Source organism: Ovis aries, chromosome 11, assembly GCF_016772045.2.
Source record: "Ovis aries strain OAR_USU_Benz2616 breed Rambouillet chromosome 11, ARS-UI_Ramb_v3.0, whole genome shotgun sequence".
NCBI classification, from domain to species: Eukaryota; Metazoa; Chordata; class Mammalia; order Artiodactyla; family Bovidae; genus Ovis; species Ovis aries.
The window spans coordinates 41,131,726-41,152,475 of NC_056064.1; the positions used below are offsets into that span (position 1 = coordinate 41,131,726).

The window sequence follows — 20,750 nt, forward strand, 5'->3', positions numbered from 1 at the left end:
AAGGCAGTGGAAAGAGAAAATAGTTACAGTGAACAATCAACATTACACATGGGCACGACATATTTATTTTGCGGAAAAGTGGCCTCACAATGATGTTCGTTGGCTGTTTACAAGTGGTGAAAGCCCTGACTGGATTGAGCTTGGGAGAAGCAAGACTGGAACATAAGGAGACTTGGAGAATAATTATTTATATAGAGATGGGTTGAGGACAGAAAGTATTTCCCACTTGTGTCCCACATCATGATCTTCAGAGTGTTCATTATAGAGAAGTCACCAGACAACTGCAAATTTGGAACAGCTCATCCCATCTCTGTCTTCGGGTGCATCAATATTTGCACAAGGGAGCATGAACAAAGCTTCCACTGGCAGTGATAGAGGACTTGTGTGAACCCAATAGCATAGGCTCCCTCTCACCATGGCTGCCCCTGCTCTGTGTGCTGCCAGTCAGAAGCAGAGAATGTTGCTGAGCACTGATGGGCTAGCGTCATAACTCATTCACCACGCCACACAAAGGCAAGTTATCCTCTCAGACTAGTAGGAAAAGAGACAGGTTCTCCTCTCTAGGACTGCATGTTCTAAACATGGGTTTGTCATCCCTATCAGCTGTACTGTTGGCTAGAGTAGTATTGTCATAGGATTCTGAATAGCATCAGTTTGGACCAAGAGACCCACTTTTTGAAGAACAAGACCAACAACAGGCACACAAACATGAGAGCTACCTGTTCTACCGTACATCACATGACAGAGATGACTGGCCCCATGGACAATTGGAGTGGTCTTGCAAATGTGGAGCAAAGAACCAACTTAGAGGTGACAACACATGGTTGTGATATACTGTCTTCTGGATGTAGTGTATATCTTGACCCAAACACCATTACCTGATTCCTCTTAGGTAGCACCAAATATATCCACAGAGGTAGTACACATGGTTTCAGAAAGTGATGTAGGAGTGAATCCTCTCAACTGAACTCAAGGTAACATTCTTGGGAATCTGTGCTTCCCATCCAGGATTGAAGGCTTTAACACTGTGAAAGTCACATCTCTTTGAAGGAATATCAGTTCAGTTCAGTTCAGTCACTCAGTCGTGTTCATCATCTGATCAGTTTGCATTCCTCATGTAGGTAGACCAGTGGGAAGCTCTTTGAACTCCATCAAGCTGATTCACAAGTTTTTTTAAGAGAGATTTGTAACAAATTCTGGTGGAGCATACTAGTTGTCAGCAAAGTCTAAGGAGTTATTTTTTGTCCTCAGTAGCTAGTCAGTTAACATAAGGTGTTGTGTGGGGACAGGGGTTCTTCTACAGTTACTAATTGCTGAGGGATGGTTATCAAGAAGAGGTAGAGAGTAGGGAGAACTAGTCTGAACATAATTTCCTTGGCATATCTTAGGGTGTGTCCGTGCCCAGCAACCGTACATAAACAAAGACAACAACTACAGCTTAGTCACTGAGGTGAAAGCATCGGTTTCCTTGGGATGTAAAGGTAAACACCTGTGAGCAGGAACAGAAGACTCTATCCTTGAAGAGTGTGTTCATTATTAGCTAAAGCATACTACACAATCTACTTAATGAGCTAATAATTGATTCTGAGAGCTAACATGATACTCATAATGGATAATGCATATAGTATGTAGTATGTACTTAAATCTCTATATCAGGAATGCCATGAAAAATCAAACACAATGTAGGAAGATTATGGCAAAGAATTTATTGCGAAACACACAGGCAAGACTACTGCCTCTAGGAAGACAATTCCAAGGTACCATAAAAGGAAAACGCAGGTCACAAGGGACATGGGAATATTGATAGAGAAACGTATGATTATGTTAATTATGATAAGCTGCAGAAACCTAATGAAACATTATGAGGACTTGTTTTCCTAAGCTACTTAGAAGTACAACATGGTCAGTCCTATTTTCAGAACCAAAACCGAGACATAATTCCTTATCAAAGATGCCTGGCACATGATGCTCTTACACCAGAGAAAGACAACTGGGGGAAACCCTCTGCACTCTATCAAGCTGATTTATAAGCTCTTAAAGAGGCAGATGGGTTAACAAATTCTGGTAGAGCATACCAGTTGTCAGCAAAGTCTAAGAAATCATTTTTTGTCCCCAAGTAGCAACTCAGTTGCTATAAAGTGTTGCTAGGAGACAGGGGTTCTTTGGTGAGGTGATCAGCAACAGGAAGGCCGACAGCAGGTGGACACACAGCTGGGGCGGCAGCAGGTGGTCCTGCAGCAGGTGGTCTGACAGCAGACAGGGCGGCTGCAAGGCTGGCAGCAGCTGGACCCACATTCCTGGGCTTGGCACCCAGGCAGGCAGCAGCACGTGGGGTGGTAGCAGATTCTGTGGCAGTACACAGGGGCACAGTACACCGGCTGGCAGCAGGGCTGGCTGCAGCTGGACCCACTGAAGGTTTGTCCACAGCTGCTGGACCCACAGCAGCTGGGCTGACAGCAGGTAGTCACACAAGTAGGCTTGTGGCAGGTGGTTCTACAGCAGGTGGTTTCACTAGTTTGATAGCAAGTTGGAGGGCATGAGGGCTGGCAGCAGATGGACTCACAGCAGGTGGGCTGACAGCAGGGTTTGCTGCAACAGGTGGGCTGGCAGCAGCTGGGCACACAGGTAGGTTTGTAGCAGGTGGTCCTGTAGCAGGTGGTTTGACAGCACGTGGGGGGGCAGCAGGGCTGGCAGCAGCTGGACTCACAGCAAGTGGTCCTGCAGCAGGGGGGCTGACAGCGCGGGGAGCAGCACGAGTGGGTCATTGTGTCAGTGGTGGAGGGTGGACTCCGGCTCAGAGATGAGTTTCTCAGATTCTGAGGGCTCCTCCTGTTCTGGGCTTTTATATCCTGGACCCCCAGTGTTGGGACCAATAAGCAGGACTTTCCTGGTTGTTACTTATGTTATTGTTGTATTTTTGGATAATTGTCATGGAGGAAGTTGCTTTCTTAGTGTTTTATAGAGAGGCCTCTGTAAATCAGTGTTTGATCTTTTCCTTAATTGGGTCTAGTATTTAAGAATCTTTCCTAGAAATGAAAAGATCAGGAATCATCACCAGCAGCATTTCTCGTCTTGTGGCATCATCGGTCATGGGGTAGTTCCTGCTGGCTCTGTGAAGGGCAGAACTGTTCTCTTTTCACAGCTTTGTTCCTTTGGCTCTACTTAGATTGAGACGTGCCTCGAAAGGGCCGGGATGCTGATGCATTCTGTGATGAATGAAGCGTGCTTGAGTTCAAGCCTGATCTCTGACAAAGTCAGAGGTAAGACTTCCACATGTATGTGTATATATATATATATATATATATACATTTGGCAACTGGTTTGAAATGTTTCCCAGTTTTATCAGGGTCATCTGAGTGGAGGATGGTTGCCACATTGTTTTTCAAATGAAAATCAGCACCAAAACTGGAACAGAGGCAAAGCTGAATCCTATTTTCAAACAGCATCCCTTCCTTACTGCTTCACTGCTGTTTTCTAGTTAGGCTAACGACCTCTGGTGAGACATCCCCACTTGCATATACTTTCTTCTATAATTTGTGACAAGCGGGTTAGATAGGAGAATAACTAAGGTATGTTTGAATCTGTAAATTTACATATTCTGACAAATGTGGGATCTCAGCCACAATTTCTTAAAGCTTTTAGGCTTCATTTTCTCTCTTTTAGATATATATGCTAGAGTATGATTGCCGTGTAATGGGAAAACATACAGTCAATAGCAGTAGAAATGATAAAATGATGGTGTAGAAAGGATAAAATGATAATGTAGTTCCAATGGCAGAAAGAAGGGAAACAATTAAAATGTGTATGGAACCACAAAATAGCCAGTGCAACAGTGATAAAGAAGAACAAAGCTGGAAGCATCATTTCCTTGATTCCAATCAGTATTACAGAGCTATACCAACAAAACAGTATGGATTGGAAAAAACCAGCACCTAGATCAGTGGAATCGAATGAAGAGGCCAGAAATAAGTCCACACATTCTATGGCCTACTAATTTATTACAAAGGAGCCAAGAATATATTAATGCAACAAGGAAACTGCAATCTTTTAAATAAATTGTGGCGGGAAAACTGGGCAGCCATGTGCCAAAGAATGAAGCTGGACTCCTCAAACTCAAATGGACTCTTCCTGAGGGATATCTCCCCGTTTACGACCATGCGGATGGGCCTTGAGGACAGTAAGCCAAATGAAATGAGTTAGAGAGAGACAAATACCGTGTGATCTCACTTATATATGGAATCTTAAAAGTTTTTTCTAAAACTGAGCTCATAGATAGAACAGATCAATGGTAGCCAGAAGTGGGAGGTGGGGTGGGTGAAATAGGGAAATGGATTAAATGGATTAAAAACTTGAACTTAACCTGGGCTAACAAAACCCCTGGAAGAGAAAATAGCTAGTGAGCTGCTTGACATTGGTCTCAGGGTAGACTTTTTGGATTTGACACCAAAAGTAAAGGCAACAGATCTAAAAGTGGGTCTAATTAAAGAGTTTATGCCTGGAAAAGGAAACTATCAACCAAATGAAACGAAAACCTGTTGAACTGAGAGAAAATATTTTCAAATCATGTTTCATAAAGGGTTGATATTCAATGTGTAACTCAATTACTCACATCACTCATAACTCACATGACTCCATAGCAAAAATGAAACAATCTCATTTAAAATGGGCAGAGGTTCTAAAGAGATACTTTTCCAAAGAAGACATGCAAATGGCCATCAGATACATGAAAAAGTGTTTAATATCACTAATCCACAGAAATGCAAGTCAAAACCACAATGAGATATCAGTTCATACTGGTTTTAGCATGGCTATCATAAAAAGGTGACATACAAAGTTTTAATGAGAATATGAAAAAAGGGAACCCCATTCCCTGTTAGTTGAAATGTGAGTTGGTGCAGCCACTGTGAAAAACGGTATGGGGTATGGAGATTCCTCAAAAATTAAAAATGGGAAATGGGGAAAATAGAATATGATCTAAATATTCTACTTCTTGGCATTTATCTAAAGAAAACAAAAACACTGTCTCAAAAAGATTGATGCAGCCACATGTTCATGATAGCACTGTTTACACAAGCCAAGATATGGAAACAACCAAAGTGTCTGTCAATGGATGAATGGATGAAGAAAACATGGGACGTCTTATATAATGGAATGTTATTCAATGATGAATAGAGGGATATCTTCCCATTTACGACAATGTGAATGGACCTTGAGGACATTAAGCCAAATGAAATAAGCTAGAGAGAGACAATTACCATGTGATCTCACTTATACATGGAATCTTAAAAAAATTTTTTGCAAAACTGAGCTCCCAGACAGAACATATCAATGGTAGCCAGAGGTAGGTGGTGGGGTGGGTGAAATAGGTAAATGGGATCACAAGGTACAGGCTTCCACTTATAAAATAAACGCATGGGGAATGTAATGTACAGCATAATGACCAGAGTTAATAATACTGAAATGTTTGAAAGTTGCTAGAAAAGTAGATTTTAAAAGGTCTCATGCAAGATAAAAGACTTTGTAACTATCAATTGTGACAGATGTTAACGTTAACGAGACTTCCTACAGTGATAACTCTGCAACATCTACAAATATCAAATTATTATGTGGAACACCTATAAACAATATAACGCCATGTCAATTACAGCTCAGTTTAAAACAAACAACCAAGGATAGATACATACTGGTAGAGTTCAGAAGTCTCATAGCAGGAGAGTACATGACACTGCTGTAGTGAAATATTGAAACACTTTCATTGTTTCCACCGCTGTTGGTTGTATGCTTTCCCTATGGCATGGCAGTTACACTCTTACATGTGTATCTGAAAGAGAGGGCAGGAAAAACTCTAAGAAATTATGGCTGACACATTTCACATTTACTGAAATCTATAAATCTATCAATTAACCATCCTATCTACCTATTTGTCACAAATTATAAAAGAAAGCATGTGTAAGTTGTGATATCTCACCAGAGGTGATTGATCCAGCTAAAAATAGTTATGGGACATTAATGCATTGATGTTGTCTGAAAACAGGGTACAGCTTTTGCCTGCATTACAGCTTTGGTGCTGAAAAGTTAGTGAAGAACAACCTGTCAACACCTTCTACCTAAATGTACCCAATGAAGCTGGGGAACATTTTAGGTCAGTCACTACTGATTGGAAAGACATGTATATACATGTTTCAATGCCATTCTCCCAAATCATCCCACCTCTCCCTCTCCCACAGAGTCCAAAAGACTGTTCTGTACATCTGTGTCTCTTTTGCTGTCTTGCATACAGGGTTATCATTACCATCTTTCTAAATTCCATATATACGCGTTAGCATACTGTATTGGTGTTTTTCTTTCTGGCTTAGTTCACGCTGCATAATAGGCTCCAGTTTCATCCACCTTATTAGAACTGATTCAAATGTATTCTTTTAATGGCTGTGTAATATTCCATTGTGTATATGTACCACAGCTTTCTTATCCATTCATCTGCTGATGGACATCTAGGTTGCTCCCAAGTCCTGGCACAGAGACGACCCAGAAGGATGGTATGGGGAGGGAGGTGGGAGGGGATTCAGGATGGGGAACACGTGTATACCTGTGGCAGATTCATGCTGAAGTATGGGAAAACCAATACAATATTGTAAGGTAATTAACCTCCAATTAAAGTAAATTAATTTATATTTCAAAAAAATTTAAAAAAAAGAAAGTCATGTATATAGATACACGTGATTATCTTGAATCTCAGACTTTGTCTGAGAGCAGACTTGGACTTTAGCAGGCTTCATTCATCACAGAATGCATCAGCATCCAGCAAGTCTCAACCTAAGCACAGTCAAGGAACAAAGAAAAGGTGACTGTTCCGACCCTGGCCAAGGCAGGAAGAACTATCCCATGACCTGATGCCACATCAGGTCACATGCCAGAGATGCTGCTGCGATGATTCCTTATTCTTCTTCACTTCTGGAAATGGTTCTTAAGTACTAGTAATAATTAAAAAGAAGATCAAACACTAATTTAAATAGGCCTCAAAACACTAAAGAAATCATTTCCTCTTGGATAATTTCCCACTGACTACAAAAACGACATACAGAAGGAAAGTCTTGCTTATTGGTCCCAACACTGGGGGTCCAGGGTATAAAAAGCCTCAGAACAGAAGTAGTCATCAGAATCTGAGAAACTCACTTCTGAACAGGAGTCCACACTCCACCACTGACAACATGACTCACTCCTGCTGCTCCCCGTGCTGCCAGCCCACCTGCTGTGAGTCCAGCTGCTGTCGGCCTTGCTGCCCCCCAACTTGCTATCAGACTAGTGAACACACCTGCTGTAGGACCACCTGCTCCAAACCTACCTGTGTGACCACCTGCTGTCAGCCCGCCTGCGGTGGGTCCAGCTGCTGCCAGCCTTGCTGTCGCCCTATCAGCTGTCAGACCACGTGCTGCAGGACCACCTGCCTCAAGCCTGTTTGTGTGACCACCTGCTGCCAGCCCACCTGCTGTGAGTCCAGCTGCTCTCGGCCTTGCTGCCCCCCAACTTGCTATCAGACTAGTGAACACACCTGCTGTAGGACCACCTGCTCCAAACCTACCTGTGTGACCACCTGCTGTCAGCCCGCCTGCGGTGGGTCCAGCTGCTGCCAGCCTTGCTGTCGCCCTATCAGCTGTCAGACCACGTGCTGCAGGACCACCTGCCTCAAGCCTGTTTGTGCGACCACCTGCTGCCAGCCTACCTGCTGTGAGTCCAGCTGCTGTGGACAACCCTGCGGTGGTTCTAACTGCTGTCAGCCAGCTTCCTGTGCACCCGTGTACTGCCATAGAACCTGCTACCACCCCACATGCTGCTGCCTGCCTGGCTGCCAAGACCAGAGCTGTGGATCCAGCTGCTGCCAGCCTTGCAGCCGCCCTGTCTGCTGTCAGACCACCTGCTGTCGGACCACCTGCTGCCGCCCGAGCTGTGTGTCCAGCTGCTGCCAGCCTTCCTGCTGCTGATCACCTTGCCAAGCATCCACTGTCCCTGTACAACACCTTCTATTAATTGACTTGCTACCTGGGGACAAAACAACATCACTGTGCTGACAACTGACGTGCTCGACCAGAATTTCAGTTACTCATCTCCTTGCTTAAGAGCTTGTGAAGTAGCTTGACGGAGTGCAGGGGGGCTTCCTCCAATTGTCTTCCTCTGGTGTAGGAGGACCATGTGCCAACTTCCTGCATCTGTGATAAGGAAGTATTTCTTGGTATTGACTCTGAAAATAGGATTGACCATCTAGTTCTTCTGAGTAGCTTCAGAAAACCAGATCTCAGAATGTTTCTATAGGTTTATATAGCCTATCATAATCTTTATAATCGTATTTTCTCTTTTGCTACCCTCATAGTTCTTGTATCATGCTTTCTCCTTTTACAATCACTTGGAGTTTTACCTGTATGTTTCTCAATAAATGTGAGAATTTCTCACACAATTCTTCTGTATGTGTTTGATTTATTGCACCACATTCCTCATTTAGAGATTTATATGTTATATGTCTTATCCAATATGATCATCCTATTAGCCCCCTTCCTAATTATTATCTCATTATTTTAAAAACCCATTTCATTGTGTAGTGTGATTTACCTAATAATAAACAGACTCATCCAGGATGAAGTCTTCTGTTCCTGCTCAAGGACACTTGCATTTACATCCCAAGGAAGGATGAATAGATGTCTGAACCTCAGTGACTATGTCCTTGGCGAGCTAGAGTTGCTGTCATTGTTCATGTGGTTATCTATTGCTGGGCCTGGACACACCATGAGATACTCCAAGGAAATTATGTGCAGACTATTTCTCCCTGCCCTCTATCTTTTCACGATAATGACCCCTCAGCAACTAGTAACTCCTCTCTCTGCCCGCTGGTCTATCTAGATGAGGAGTCCAAAATGACCAGGTGACAGTTTAAACATAGACTTTATTCCCTAAAACATGTGACTTTCATAGTATAAAACCTTCAGTCCAGGAGAGTGTAGATCCATGGGGAGGGGAAGAACAGATTCCCATATATGTTACCCTGAGTTAAAGTGAGAGGGTTCACTGCTACTTCACTTTCTCAAACCACGTATACTGCCTTTGTGGATATACACGGTACTACCTATATGGGAACCACATAGTGGCCATTAGGTCAAAATATGTACCATATTGAGAAACAACATATCAACCTCGTGTGTTGTCATCTCTAAGTTGGTTCTTTACTGCACATCTACAAGACCATTCTAATTTTCCATGGGTCAGCCATCTCTTGATGAAACTGAAAGAGGCTTAATACACTTGGCTTAAAACTCAACATTCAGAAAACTAAGATCATGGCATCTGGTCACATCACTTCATGGCAAATAGATGGGGAAACAATGGAAACATTGAGAGACTATTTTGGGGGGCTCCAATATCACTGTAGATGGTGACTGCAGCCATGAAATTAAAAGAGGCTTGCTCCTTGAAAGAAAAGGTATGACCAACCTAGACCTCCTATGAAAAAGCAGAGAATTTGCAATTTTTAAAGGAATCTCCACACTGTTCTCCATAGTGGCTGTACTAGTTTGCATTCCCACCAACAGTGTAGGAGGGTTCCCTTTTCTCCACACCCTCTCCAGCATTCATTGCTTGCAGACTTTTGGATCGCAGCCATTCTGACTGGTGTGAAGTGGTACCTCATTGTGGGTTTGATTTGCATTTCTCTAATAATGAGTGATGTTGAGCATCTTTTCATGTGTTTGTTAGCCATCCGTATGTCTTCTTTGGAGACATGCCTATTTAGTTCTCTGGCCCATTTTTTGATTGGGTCGTTTATTTTTCTGGCATTGAGCTGCATAAGCTGCTTGTATATTTTTGAGATTAGTTCTTTGTCAGTTGCTTCACTTGCTATTATTTTCTCTCATTCTGAAGGCTGTCTTTTCACGTTGGTTATAGTTTCCTTTGTTGTGCAGAACACACCAAGGAAACCAGAATTGAAAGAGACACATGTACCCCACTGTTCATCGCAGCACTGTTTATAATAGCCGGTACATGGAAACAATCTAGATGTCCATCAGCAGATGAATGGATAAGAAAGCTGTGGTACATATACACAATGGAGTATTACTCAGCCATTAAAAAGAATACATTTGAATCAGTTCTAATGAGGTGGATGAAACTGGAGCCGATTATACAGAGTGAAGTAAGCCAGAAAGAAAAACACCAGTACAGTATACTAACACATATATATGGAATTTAAAAGATGGCAATGATGACCCTATATGCGAGACAGCAAAAGAGACACAGATGTGTAGAGCAAACTTTTGGATTCTGAGGGAGAGGGAGAGGGTGGGATGATTTGGGAGAATGGCATTGAAACATGTATACTGTCATGTAAGAAACGAATCTCCAGTCTATGTCTGATGCAGGATACAGGATGCTTTGGGCTGGTACATGGGGATGACCCAGAGAGATGTTATGGGGAGGGAGGTAGGAGGAGGTTCATGTTTGGGAACGCATGTACACCCGTGGTGGATTCATGGCAATGTATCGCAAAACCAATACAGTATTGTAAAGTAAAATAAAATTAAAAAAATAAAAAGAAGAAGAAAAAAGCAGAGAATTCCTTTGCCTAAAAGGTCCATCTAGTCAAAGCTATGGTTTTTCCAGTAGTCATGGGTGGATGTGAGAATTGGACTATAGAGAAAGCTGAGCACCAAAGAATTGATGCTTTTGAACTGTGGTGTTGAAGAAGACTCTTGAGAGTCCCTTGGACTGCAAGGAGATCCAGCCAATCCATCCTAAAGGAAATCAGTCCTGACTATTCATTGAAAGGACTGATGTTGAAGCTGAAACTCCAATACTTTGGCCACCTGATGTGAAGAAATGACTCATTTGAAAAGACCCTGAAGCTGGGAAAGATTGAAAGCAGCAGAAGGGGATGACAGAGGATGAGGTGGTTGGATGGCATCAATGGACATGAGTTGAGTAAGCTCCAGGAGTTGGTGATGGACAGGGAAGCCTGGTGTGCTGCAGTCCATGGGGTCGCAAAGAGTCGGACATGACTGAGTGACTGAACTGAACTGAACAAGACGATTCTGATTTTCCATGGGCCGGCCATCTCTGTCATGTGATGTATGGCAGAACAAGTAGATCCCATGTTCATTTGCCTCTTGTTGATCTTGTTCATCAAAAAGTGGGTCGGTGGGTCCAAAGCTGGACTATTCCGAATCCTATGACAATGTTACTATAAGCTGGTGGGCAGTACTGCTGATAAGGACAACAAATCCATGTTTACAACATGGAATCTTGGTAAAGAAGAATTGCTGTCTTTTCCATGCACATGTAACCTAAGAGGAAAACTAGCCTGCCTTCAAGTTCGATGGCTAGGCTTCCTGAGGGATGTTATTCTCTGCTTCTGACTAACAGCATGTACAGCAGGGCCAGCCATGGTCAGAGCCAGCTTGTGCTGTTGGTCCACACACATCTCCCACACCTGCCACCATGGATACTCCGTTTATGCTCTCTTGTATAAGAATCGATGCACCTAAAGACAGAGATGGGATAAGAGATCCCAAACTTGTAGCTGTCCAGTGTCTCCTTCGTGGTAAACACTCTGGAGGTCATTGATGCGGGACACAAAGGGGAAACACTTTCTGCCCTCACAACTACCTCCATCTAAATAATTCTCCAAATCCCTGTACTTTCCACTCTTGCTCCTCCCTTGGCTCAATCCAAACAGTCAGTCCTTTTACCACATGCAGATAGGCAAAGAACATCATTTCCTCAGGGCACATTTTCTCCAAAATATATATACATATATACATATATATAATGAACATGTGTACTGACTCACTGTTCACTGTGAGTATTTTCTCTTTCCACTACCCTTGGACAGCAAAAGTGTTATCTGTCATAATCAAAGTTCTCCATTTGGCTTAAAAGCTTATACTGAAGTTAACAGTTAATGAAATTTAAGATTTTGAATGCTCATATATTATGATCAATTTGATTTTATAGGAATCAAATGGAATTGGGTTGGTAATTATTTTAAATATTATTTTTAATTAGGGGATAATTACAATATTGCAATGGTTTCTACCATATATCAACATGAATCAACCATAGGTATATATATGAAGGAGGAAACAGACAGAACAGGCTCCATCTTCGAAGCAGGACTCCATCTTGGGCCAGACTGTGGACTTTGAGCTATATGCCCCGTATCTATAGAAATGACATATCAACTGGAAAACCAGACCCCCTGGATGGAAGAGCCCCAGGGCTCATACCTAGACTCTCCATCACCTAAAAATACCCTAATTATCTGTGTAACTGAATATGCCAGCCTTCCTGCTGCTGAAAATCTCACCAAAGAACCACCATCTCACAAATCAACCTTGCTGTTCCTCGGACAAATTCTTTTCCAAACGATGCTGAAAGCCAGAAGTCCATTACCAATTTCTTTTCTTATTCATCTGCCTATATAGAAGCTCATGAATCAGCTTGATGGAATGTAGAGGACTTCACCCTGATTCTCCCCTTCCTATCCGTGTGGGTCATGTGCCAGCTTCCTGCATCATTATATTGGAGCATCTTGGCTTTGACTTTGAAATCTAGATCTTCACCTTCTCTCTACACGTATTTTTGGGAAAAATCCTCATGACTTTTTCTTTAGTTTCTGATACTTATCTTCATAATAGTCTTCATAATCATGTATCTTTTCAATATACTGATTATTTTTGTATCTAACTTTCTTCTTTTTCATAATCACTTTGAGTTGTCTCTCTAGATGCAGGGAATTTTACCTGGGTTTCTAAATAAATCTTGTGCCACTATTCATCCCATACTGTGTTTTTGGTTATGATACAGCATCTGAAGAAAGAAACAGCAACTTACTCCAGCAGTCTTGCCTGGGAAATCCCATAGACAGAGGAGCCTGGAGGGTTATAGTCCAAGGACTCGCAAAGGGTCATACATGACTTGGCTACTAAACAACAGCAGAATTTATGATGCAAGGCTGAGCTCATACAATCCCCCACAAATTATTTTTCCATTTCTCATGTGAGAAAACCTCCAACTTGATAAACTATCTCAAAGTGAACGCATGTCACTATTATCAGGTTAAGAAATAGAACTTAAGCCCAACCCTTTCAAATATAACTCTCAACAGTACAGAATCAGTCGCTTTCCTTTTATATTATGATTGTCAGACTCATCCATGTCATTTTCGGGTAGTTCATTCATTCTCCTTGCTGTATAGTCATCCAGTGATTGAATATGACACATTTTCCTTATTTGCTGTTGATATATATGTGGATTGGTTGCAGTTTGGGGATAATAAAAGTAATGTTGTTATGAACTGGTCCTCTGGTGCACATAGATAAACATTTCTGTTGGATAAATATCTACAAGTAGAACTGCTTGGTCAAAGTGTTTATACTGTTCTCTGTAGAGGTCTTTCCCACTTTTATTATATTTCTTCTTTTAGTTACTCGATAGTTTATGCTATTATAGAGTACAACTTAAAATTTTAATTTCTCAGTATTTCTGACATATATAAAAGTAATTAATTTATGTATGCTGATATTATAACCAAACTTCCTAATTATTTCTAAATGTTTACCAATCGATGGGCTTAAAAAAATCTTTTTTACATACATAGTCATAACAACTGCAGTTGACAGGATTTCCCCTCTGAAGTTGAGCTTACACACATAAATAGGACTAGAACCAATTTATACAAAGGCACTTTAGTGAGAAAATGTGATATCAAGACTAGCAGAATTTCCTCAAGCTTGCAGGGGATTTGAAAAATGAATGCGTGCTTAAGTGGGGATGGGACAGTTGGCTATGAAGGTCAGAGTCAGGAGAGGCACACATACAAGGTTTGGCAGTGCACAGGCACGAGGGGCCCTCCTCCTGAGTCTTCCAGCCCCTTCGGAAAGACCTCATGTTTGACAAGAGTGCATGGGATACTATTCAACAGTTTGTTGTTCCTAATACTTATTTTGATTCTTTGCTCTCATAAAAGGAACTTCTGGTTGCTGTTTGACTTTCCCTTTAGATACTCCTGCAGAGAGAAATGACGGGTCTAATAGACTGTCCAAAGTGTCGTCATTACAGTTATGATTGTGACTAATGCGTGTGTGTGTGCACGCCTGCTCAGTTGTGTCCAGCTCTCTGCAGCCCCATGGACTACAGCCTTCTAGCTCCTCTGCCCATGGCATTTTCCAGGCAAGAACCCTGGAGTAGACTGCCTTTTCTTCTCCAAGGGATCTTCCTGACTCAGGGACTGAACCCAGGTCTCCTGTGTCTCCTGCATTGGGAAGCGGGTTTTTACTAGTTGAGCCACCAGGGAAGCCTAATTGTGATGAATAAATTGGCATTAGTCCAAGGAATGGATAAAATTATTATGCCTCAAGAGGGGTATGTGAATCAGAGCAGATTTCTGAGTTTGCAAGAATCAGTTCAGAGACTTCTTTAGAGCATAATATATTTTGCAAGAAGTTACTTAATTCTTTCTACTCTGTCATCACATTCTTAAGCCAAAGAACAATTTTCTTTAGATGATATTCTTTCTCACACTGGATGCTTACAAACGTTTGATGAAGATGAATGCATGAGTGGCTGGACAACACCTAAGCCAAAAAAAAAAAAAAAAAACCCTTTGCATTCTAAATTGCAGCTATAAAATGCTTCTGCCCCCAAAACCATTATATATGTATGTATATCATATATCTATAGTTTGCAGTTTGAGACAGTTGAAAAAGTAAAGATGTTAAACTAGTTTAACTAAAAATATTTTTGTATGTCTTTTAATAAATATATAAATAATATTACATATAAATATATATTTACTTACAAGATTTTTATATATTTGTATTTTTGTTGCAAAACACTAATTATAGAATTGCTTATAGAATTTTGTGGTCTAAATGTTTATGCTATTGGATAACCTAAATATATTAATGTAATGCAAATATTTACAGACCTAATGAAGAAGTAGACAAGTATATGGTAATAGTTGAGGGCATTAACAGTCCACTTGAGGACATTAATTTCACCACTGGACAGATCATCCAGACCAAAAAACTAAACAGGGAATATTGGCTTAAATGACACCATATATAAATCCATCTTGACAGACATATATAGAATACTGCTTTCAAGGGCAACATAATACATATTCTTCTCAAACACACATTTTACATTCTTCAGGATAGATTATATGTTGGCTCACTAAACAAACTCGTAGTAAGTTAAAAAAGATTGAAAGTATACAAAGTATACTTTGAAACCACAGTAGTATCCAACATTAGAAAGAAAACTGGAAATTCACAATGTGGAGATTCAATAAAATGCAACTGAACAACTAATGAATCAAAGAAGAAACCAAAAGAGAAATTTTAAAATACCTTGAGACAAATGATAATGGATTTACAGCATACCAAAACGTATGGGGTGCAGAAACAGAAGTTCTAAAAGATAAGCTCATAGCAATGAATGCTTGAGAAACAAAAAAATTTCAAATAAACTGCCTAAGTTTACACTCAAGGAACTAGATAAAGAAGAACAAAGGAAGTCCCAAGTGAGCAGAAGCAAGGAAATAAAGATCATAGTGGAAATAAATGAAACAGAGACTAAAAAGGGGAAAAAAATAAGAGAGAAGATCAACAAAACTAAAAGCTGTTTTTATTTTAAAAAGGTAAGCAACTTAAAATTTTAGCTAGACTCACTAAGAAAAAGAGAAGCCTCAAATTTAATATCAGAAATGAAAGAACATTGCAAACTACAGTGTAAACACCGTAAACTATAATACATTGGTGAAAGAAATTGAAGAAAATACAAACAAATTTTTTGCTCAGGGATTAGAATAAGTAATATTGTTCAAATATCCTTACTACCTAAAGTAATTTACAGATTCAGTGCAATCCCTATTAAAAGTCTAATGGCATTTTTACAAAAATAAGAAAAAAAAATTATAATATGTGTATGGAAGCTTAGAAAACTCAGATAACCAAAGCAATCTTTTTTTTCTTTTTAAAATTTTTAATATGAATTTATTTTTAATATAAATTTATTTATTTTAATTGGAGGTTAATTACTTTACAATATTGTATTGGTTTTGCCATACATCAACATGAATCCACCACAGGTATACACGCTTTCCCAATCCGGAACCACCCCCTCGTCCCTCCCCGTACCATCCCTCTAGGTCAAACAAAGCTAGAGACATAATGCTTGCTGATAGCAAAGTGTGTTACAAAACTATAGTAAATAACACTGTATGGTTCGGCATAAAAACGCACATACATCATGGAACAAAATAGAGAGCCCAGACATAAACCCATACATTCTACAGCCAATTAATCTATAGCAAAGGAGCCAGGAATATACAATGGTGAAAATACACTCTTATCAACACATGGTGTTGAAAAACTGACAGCCACTTACAAAAGAATAAAACTGAGCTACTCTCTTACACCATACACAGAAATTAACTCAAAATGGACTTCCCTGGTGGTCTGGTGGTTAAGAATCCACCAGGGTTTGATCCCTGGTCTGGGAAGATTCCAGGTGCCTCAGAGCAAATACGCTCACCTGCCACATCTACTGGAGCCCCGCACTCTCGAGTCTGTGCTCTGCAGAAAGATGCCACCACAGCGAGAAGCCTGCACACCTCAACTAGAGAGTAGCTCCCACTTACCCCAACTAGAGACGGTCTGCACACAGCAATGAAGACCAACACAGGCAAAAAGACAAGAAAACTCAAAATGGATTAAACCTGAATCTGAAACCATCAAATTTCTGGAGGAAACAGAGACCTTAACATTGCTCTTGGTGCTTAAAAAAAAAATAGACACTAAACACAAAGGTGAAAATAAAGTGGGACTACATCAAACCAAAGAGCGGGAATTCCCTGGTGGTCCACTGAGTGTGACTCTGTGCTTTCACAGCTGGGGACCTGGGTTGAATCCCTGGTCCAGGAATTAAGATCCCACAAGCCACATGGTATGGCAAAAGAAAAAAGCTTCCACACAGTAAAGTGAACAGGAAACAAAATGAAAAGGCAGCCTACTGATTGGGGGAAAATACTTGCAAATCATATACATGATAGGATTGATATTAAAATATATAAAGAACTCACTTGACCCAATAACAAAAAAACAAAACAAACACAATCTTATTGAAAAAATGGGCAGACGTTCAGAATAGACATTTTTTTTCTTATAAGACATACAGATGGCCAACAGGTACTAGAAAGGTGCTCAGCATTACTAAGCATCAGGGAAATACAAATTAAAACCATGATGAGTTACCACCTCATAGTTTTGCATGACTATAATGAGAAGGACGAGCTACATCAAGTCTTGGTAAGAATGTGGAGAAAATAAGAACATTTGTGGGCTGTTTGTAGGAGCATAAATTGGTACAGTCACTATGAGAAATACTATGCCTGTTCCTCAAAAATGGAAAGAAGAACTACCATCCAATCCAGCAATTCCACTTCTGGGTATTTATCTGAAGAAAACAAAACACTAACTGGGAACAATATAAGCACCCACATGTTCATTGCAGCATTATTTACGATAGGCAAGATATGGAAACAACCAAAGTGTCCATCAGTGGATGAATGAAGAAAATATGTTATGTATTATGCAATGGAATACAATTCAGCAGGAAAATATGAGCTGCTTTCCCATTTGTGACAATATAAATGGACCCAGAAGACTTTATGCTAAGTGAAACAAGTCAGACAGAAAGACAAATACTATATAATCTCACTTATATTTGGAATGCAAAAGAAACCCAAAAATCTAAACCCTGAGCTCACAGATGGAGAGAACACATTAATGGTAGGCAGAGTTGGAGTGGGGTGGTGGAGGGTGGGCAAAATGGGTAAAGGGGGTCAAAAGCACAAGCTTCCAGTTATAAATACACTCATGAGGAAGGTAATGCACAGCATCGTGACTATAGTTAATAATACTCTCTTACATATTTGAAAGTTGCTAAGAGAGTAAATATTAAAGCTCTCATCACTCCAAAACATTTGGAACTGAAGTTGGTGATGGAGTTTAACTAGGCTTACTGCGGTAATTGTGCAATACATAAAAATATCAAGTCATTATGTTCACACTTAAAATTAATATAATGTATTATGAAGTTATACCTAAATTTATAAAAACAAGAGAGACACATGCCAGTAGAATTCAGAAAGCTCACAATAGACAGGAGAGCACATAACACTGCTGGTAGTGAAATGCTGAAACACTGTTTTATTCTTTTTAATATTGTTGACTATATTCTTTCCCTCTGTGTGAAAGTAGCTTAGGCATGTCCAACTCTTGCCACCCATAGACTCTACAGTCCATGGAATTCTCTAGGCCAGAATACTGGAGTGGGTAGCCTAATGCTTCTTCAGTGGATCTTCCTGACCCAGGAATCGAACTAGGGTCTCCTGCATTGCAGGTGGATTCTTTACCAACTGAGCTATCAGGGAAGCCCATATTCTTTCCCTATGACATGAAATTACACTCCTACATTTGTAACTAGAGGAGAGAGAGGGAGAGAATAGCACAGGAAAAAAGTTAAGAAATTATGTCTCACACATTCAGCATCTGTTAAAATATGTAAATTGCCAAATTCAAATATACCTTGGCTATCATTGTATTTGACTCAATTTTTAAAAATCTGTGTATAAGTGGGAGGTCTCACCTCAGATCACTGACCCAGCTACAAAATGCTGCTGCTGCTAAGTTGCTTCAGTCGTGCCCGACTCTGTGCGACCCCATAGATGGCAGCCCACCAGGCTCCCCCGTCCCTGGCATTCTCCAGGCAAGAACACTGGAGTGGGTTGCTATTTCCTTCTCCAATGCATGGAAGTGAAAAGTGAAAGCGAAGTTGCTACAAGTCGAATTGCTTGGTGAAAGTATTTATACTGACCTCTGTAGAGGTCTTCCCCATTTTTATTTCTAAGTGTTTCATACTTTATGATATTTTAGGGTACAACTTAAAATGCTAATTTTTCAGTGTTTCTAACATGTGTGTGCATATGTGTGTTTTCTACATATGTGAAATGTGTGTGCATATATGTGTTTTCATATGTATGTGTATGTGTGTTTTCATATGTAAGGGTATGTGTGTCTCACTCTTTGTGACCCCATAGACTGCAGCCCACCAGGGTCTTCTATCCATGGAATTCTCCAGGCACAAACACTGGGGTGGATTGCCATCTTCTTCTCCAGGGGATCTTCCAGACCCAGGGACCGATCCTGGGTCTTCTGCATTGCAGGCAGATTCTTTACCATCTGGGCTTCTGGGAAAGTCCTGTTTCTGACATGTAAAACAGCAATTAGTTCATATAGTATAACCAAACTTCCTCATTACTTCCAATAGTTTATCAATAGATGGGTTTTCTTTTTAATTTTGCATGCACAGTCATTGTCAACTACAGCTGATGGCTTGACCCTTCTAAAGTCTAACTTATAAGACGCAAGTAGGACTAGAACCAATTTATACAAAAGAACTTATAGAGAAATTGTGGTATCAAGACTAGCAGAATTTCCTCTTGCCTGGAAAGGATTTGAAAAATGAACATGTGTTTTTGAAATGGGGTTGGAGTAGTCAGCCATGGGATTTCAGTCGGCAGAGGCACACAATCAAGGGTGGCAGTGCAACCAAGACTGCACAGGGGAGGGGGCCCTGCACCTGGGTCTTCCCGCCCTTATCAAAGACTACATAATCGACCTGAGTGCATTAGATGCCACTCAGCATTCTGTTATTCCATATACTTCTTCTGATTGCTCACAAAATGACCTTCTGATTATTATTTAACTTTACGTGTAGGTATTCACGCACAGAGAAATAACTGATCAAATGAACTATGAAAACTATAGTTCCTGCAATTATAATTGTGATCAATAAATGTGCATAAAATAATGGGATAGATAAATTGTTATGCCTCAGGAGAGGGGTTCAACCTTTGTATGTAAATAAGAACAGATTTCTGAGTCTACAAAAATAATTTTGGACCCTGTGTATTTGTCAAAATAATAGCAATCAACTTGAAAGCACTTGGGGAGAGAGCTACATTTTGCCCAGGTGAATGAATGTCATAATTTGATGGCACCATGTAATATTTTAATGTTACGCCTTAGAGTGCTTGTGGATTTCAGAGAAGGACGGCAATGCCAGCAATCAATGTTAGTTACAGCGTTTGAGCAAGACAGAGAATGTTGGGACTTCACAGAGACTCAGTAATGGAAGAAACCCTTATAGTCTCCTGCTAGAATTAACTCACAGAAGCTGCAAATCAGAGACACAATACCCCTACTGCCAACTGGTTGTTTAGTTGAGATATCTTGTCTCCATAGTAGCCCATTCCTTTTTCAGACATCTCCTCTCAACAGTGATTATGTTAACATCTATCCCCCATTCCCCTCCCAGCCTGGTCTCCTGAATCTTTTGCTCATTGGGATCACTTGTTAGACAGCCAGAGTGGCATTACTGAGCAGTTACTGAGCAGTACTCTCCCCGGTAGAAGATATGCACACTGAAAAATCACATTTGTTTCACACTAACCGCTGGCATATACTTTCCCACCTCCCAGGGTGCATTTTGGACAATGCCCAGCATTTCCCTACTGACTGCAGATGTTCATTTTTCCCTGAGGGCCCAGTCACTAAACTTTCCAACTAGATCTATAGTGTTAAGATTAAGTCTAAATATTTTCTCTAAATATTCTAAATGTACTGGATTATGGTTTAGTGGAATGA

The 20,750-nt window shown here is 40.5% G+C and overlaps 2 protein-coding genes across 2 annotated transcripts in view; one reads left to right on the forward strand and one right to left on the reverse strand.

Annotated features, from left to right (window-relative positions):
• Positions 1-1,685: 1,685 nt before the first annotated feature.
• Positions 1,686-20,750, reverse strand: part of LOC114116996 (keratin-associated protein 10-4-like) — a 46,114-nt gene continuing 27,049 nt past the window's right edge. Inside the window, exons 2-3 of the mRNA XM_060395914.1 lie at positions 7,913-8,037; positions 1,686-2,849 (exon numbers count right to left, since the gene is read on the reverse strand). Of these exons, the coding sequence (XP_060251897.1) occupies positions 2,175-2,849; positions 7,913-8,037 (800 nt within the window). The 3' untranslated portion in view covers positions 1,686-2,174. The remainder of the gene's footprint in view (positions 2,850-7,912; positions 8,038-20,750) is intronic.
• LOC114118844 (keratin-associated protein 9-9-like) lies at positions 7,156-8,448 on the forward strand. Its single transcript, XM_042255942.2, has one exon. The coding sequence runs from the start codon at positions 7,209-7,211 to the stop codon at positions 7,977-7,979; it is 771 nt and encodes a 256-aa protein (XP_042111876.1). The 5' UTR covers positions 7,156-7,208; the 3' UTR covers positions 7,980-8,448.

What these genes read in the sequence shown, in the direction of transcription:
- LOC114118844 (XM_042255942.2), top strand. Translation starts at nt 7,209, where the DNA reads ATGACTCACTCCTGCTGCTCCCCGTGCTGCCAGCCCACCTGCTGTGAG.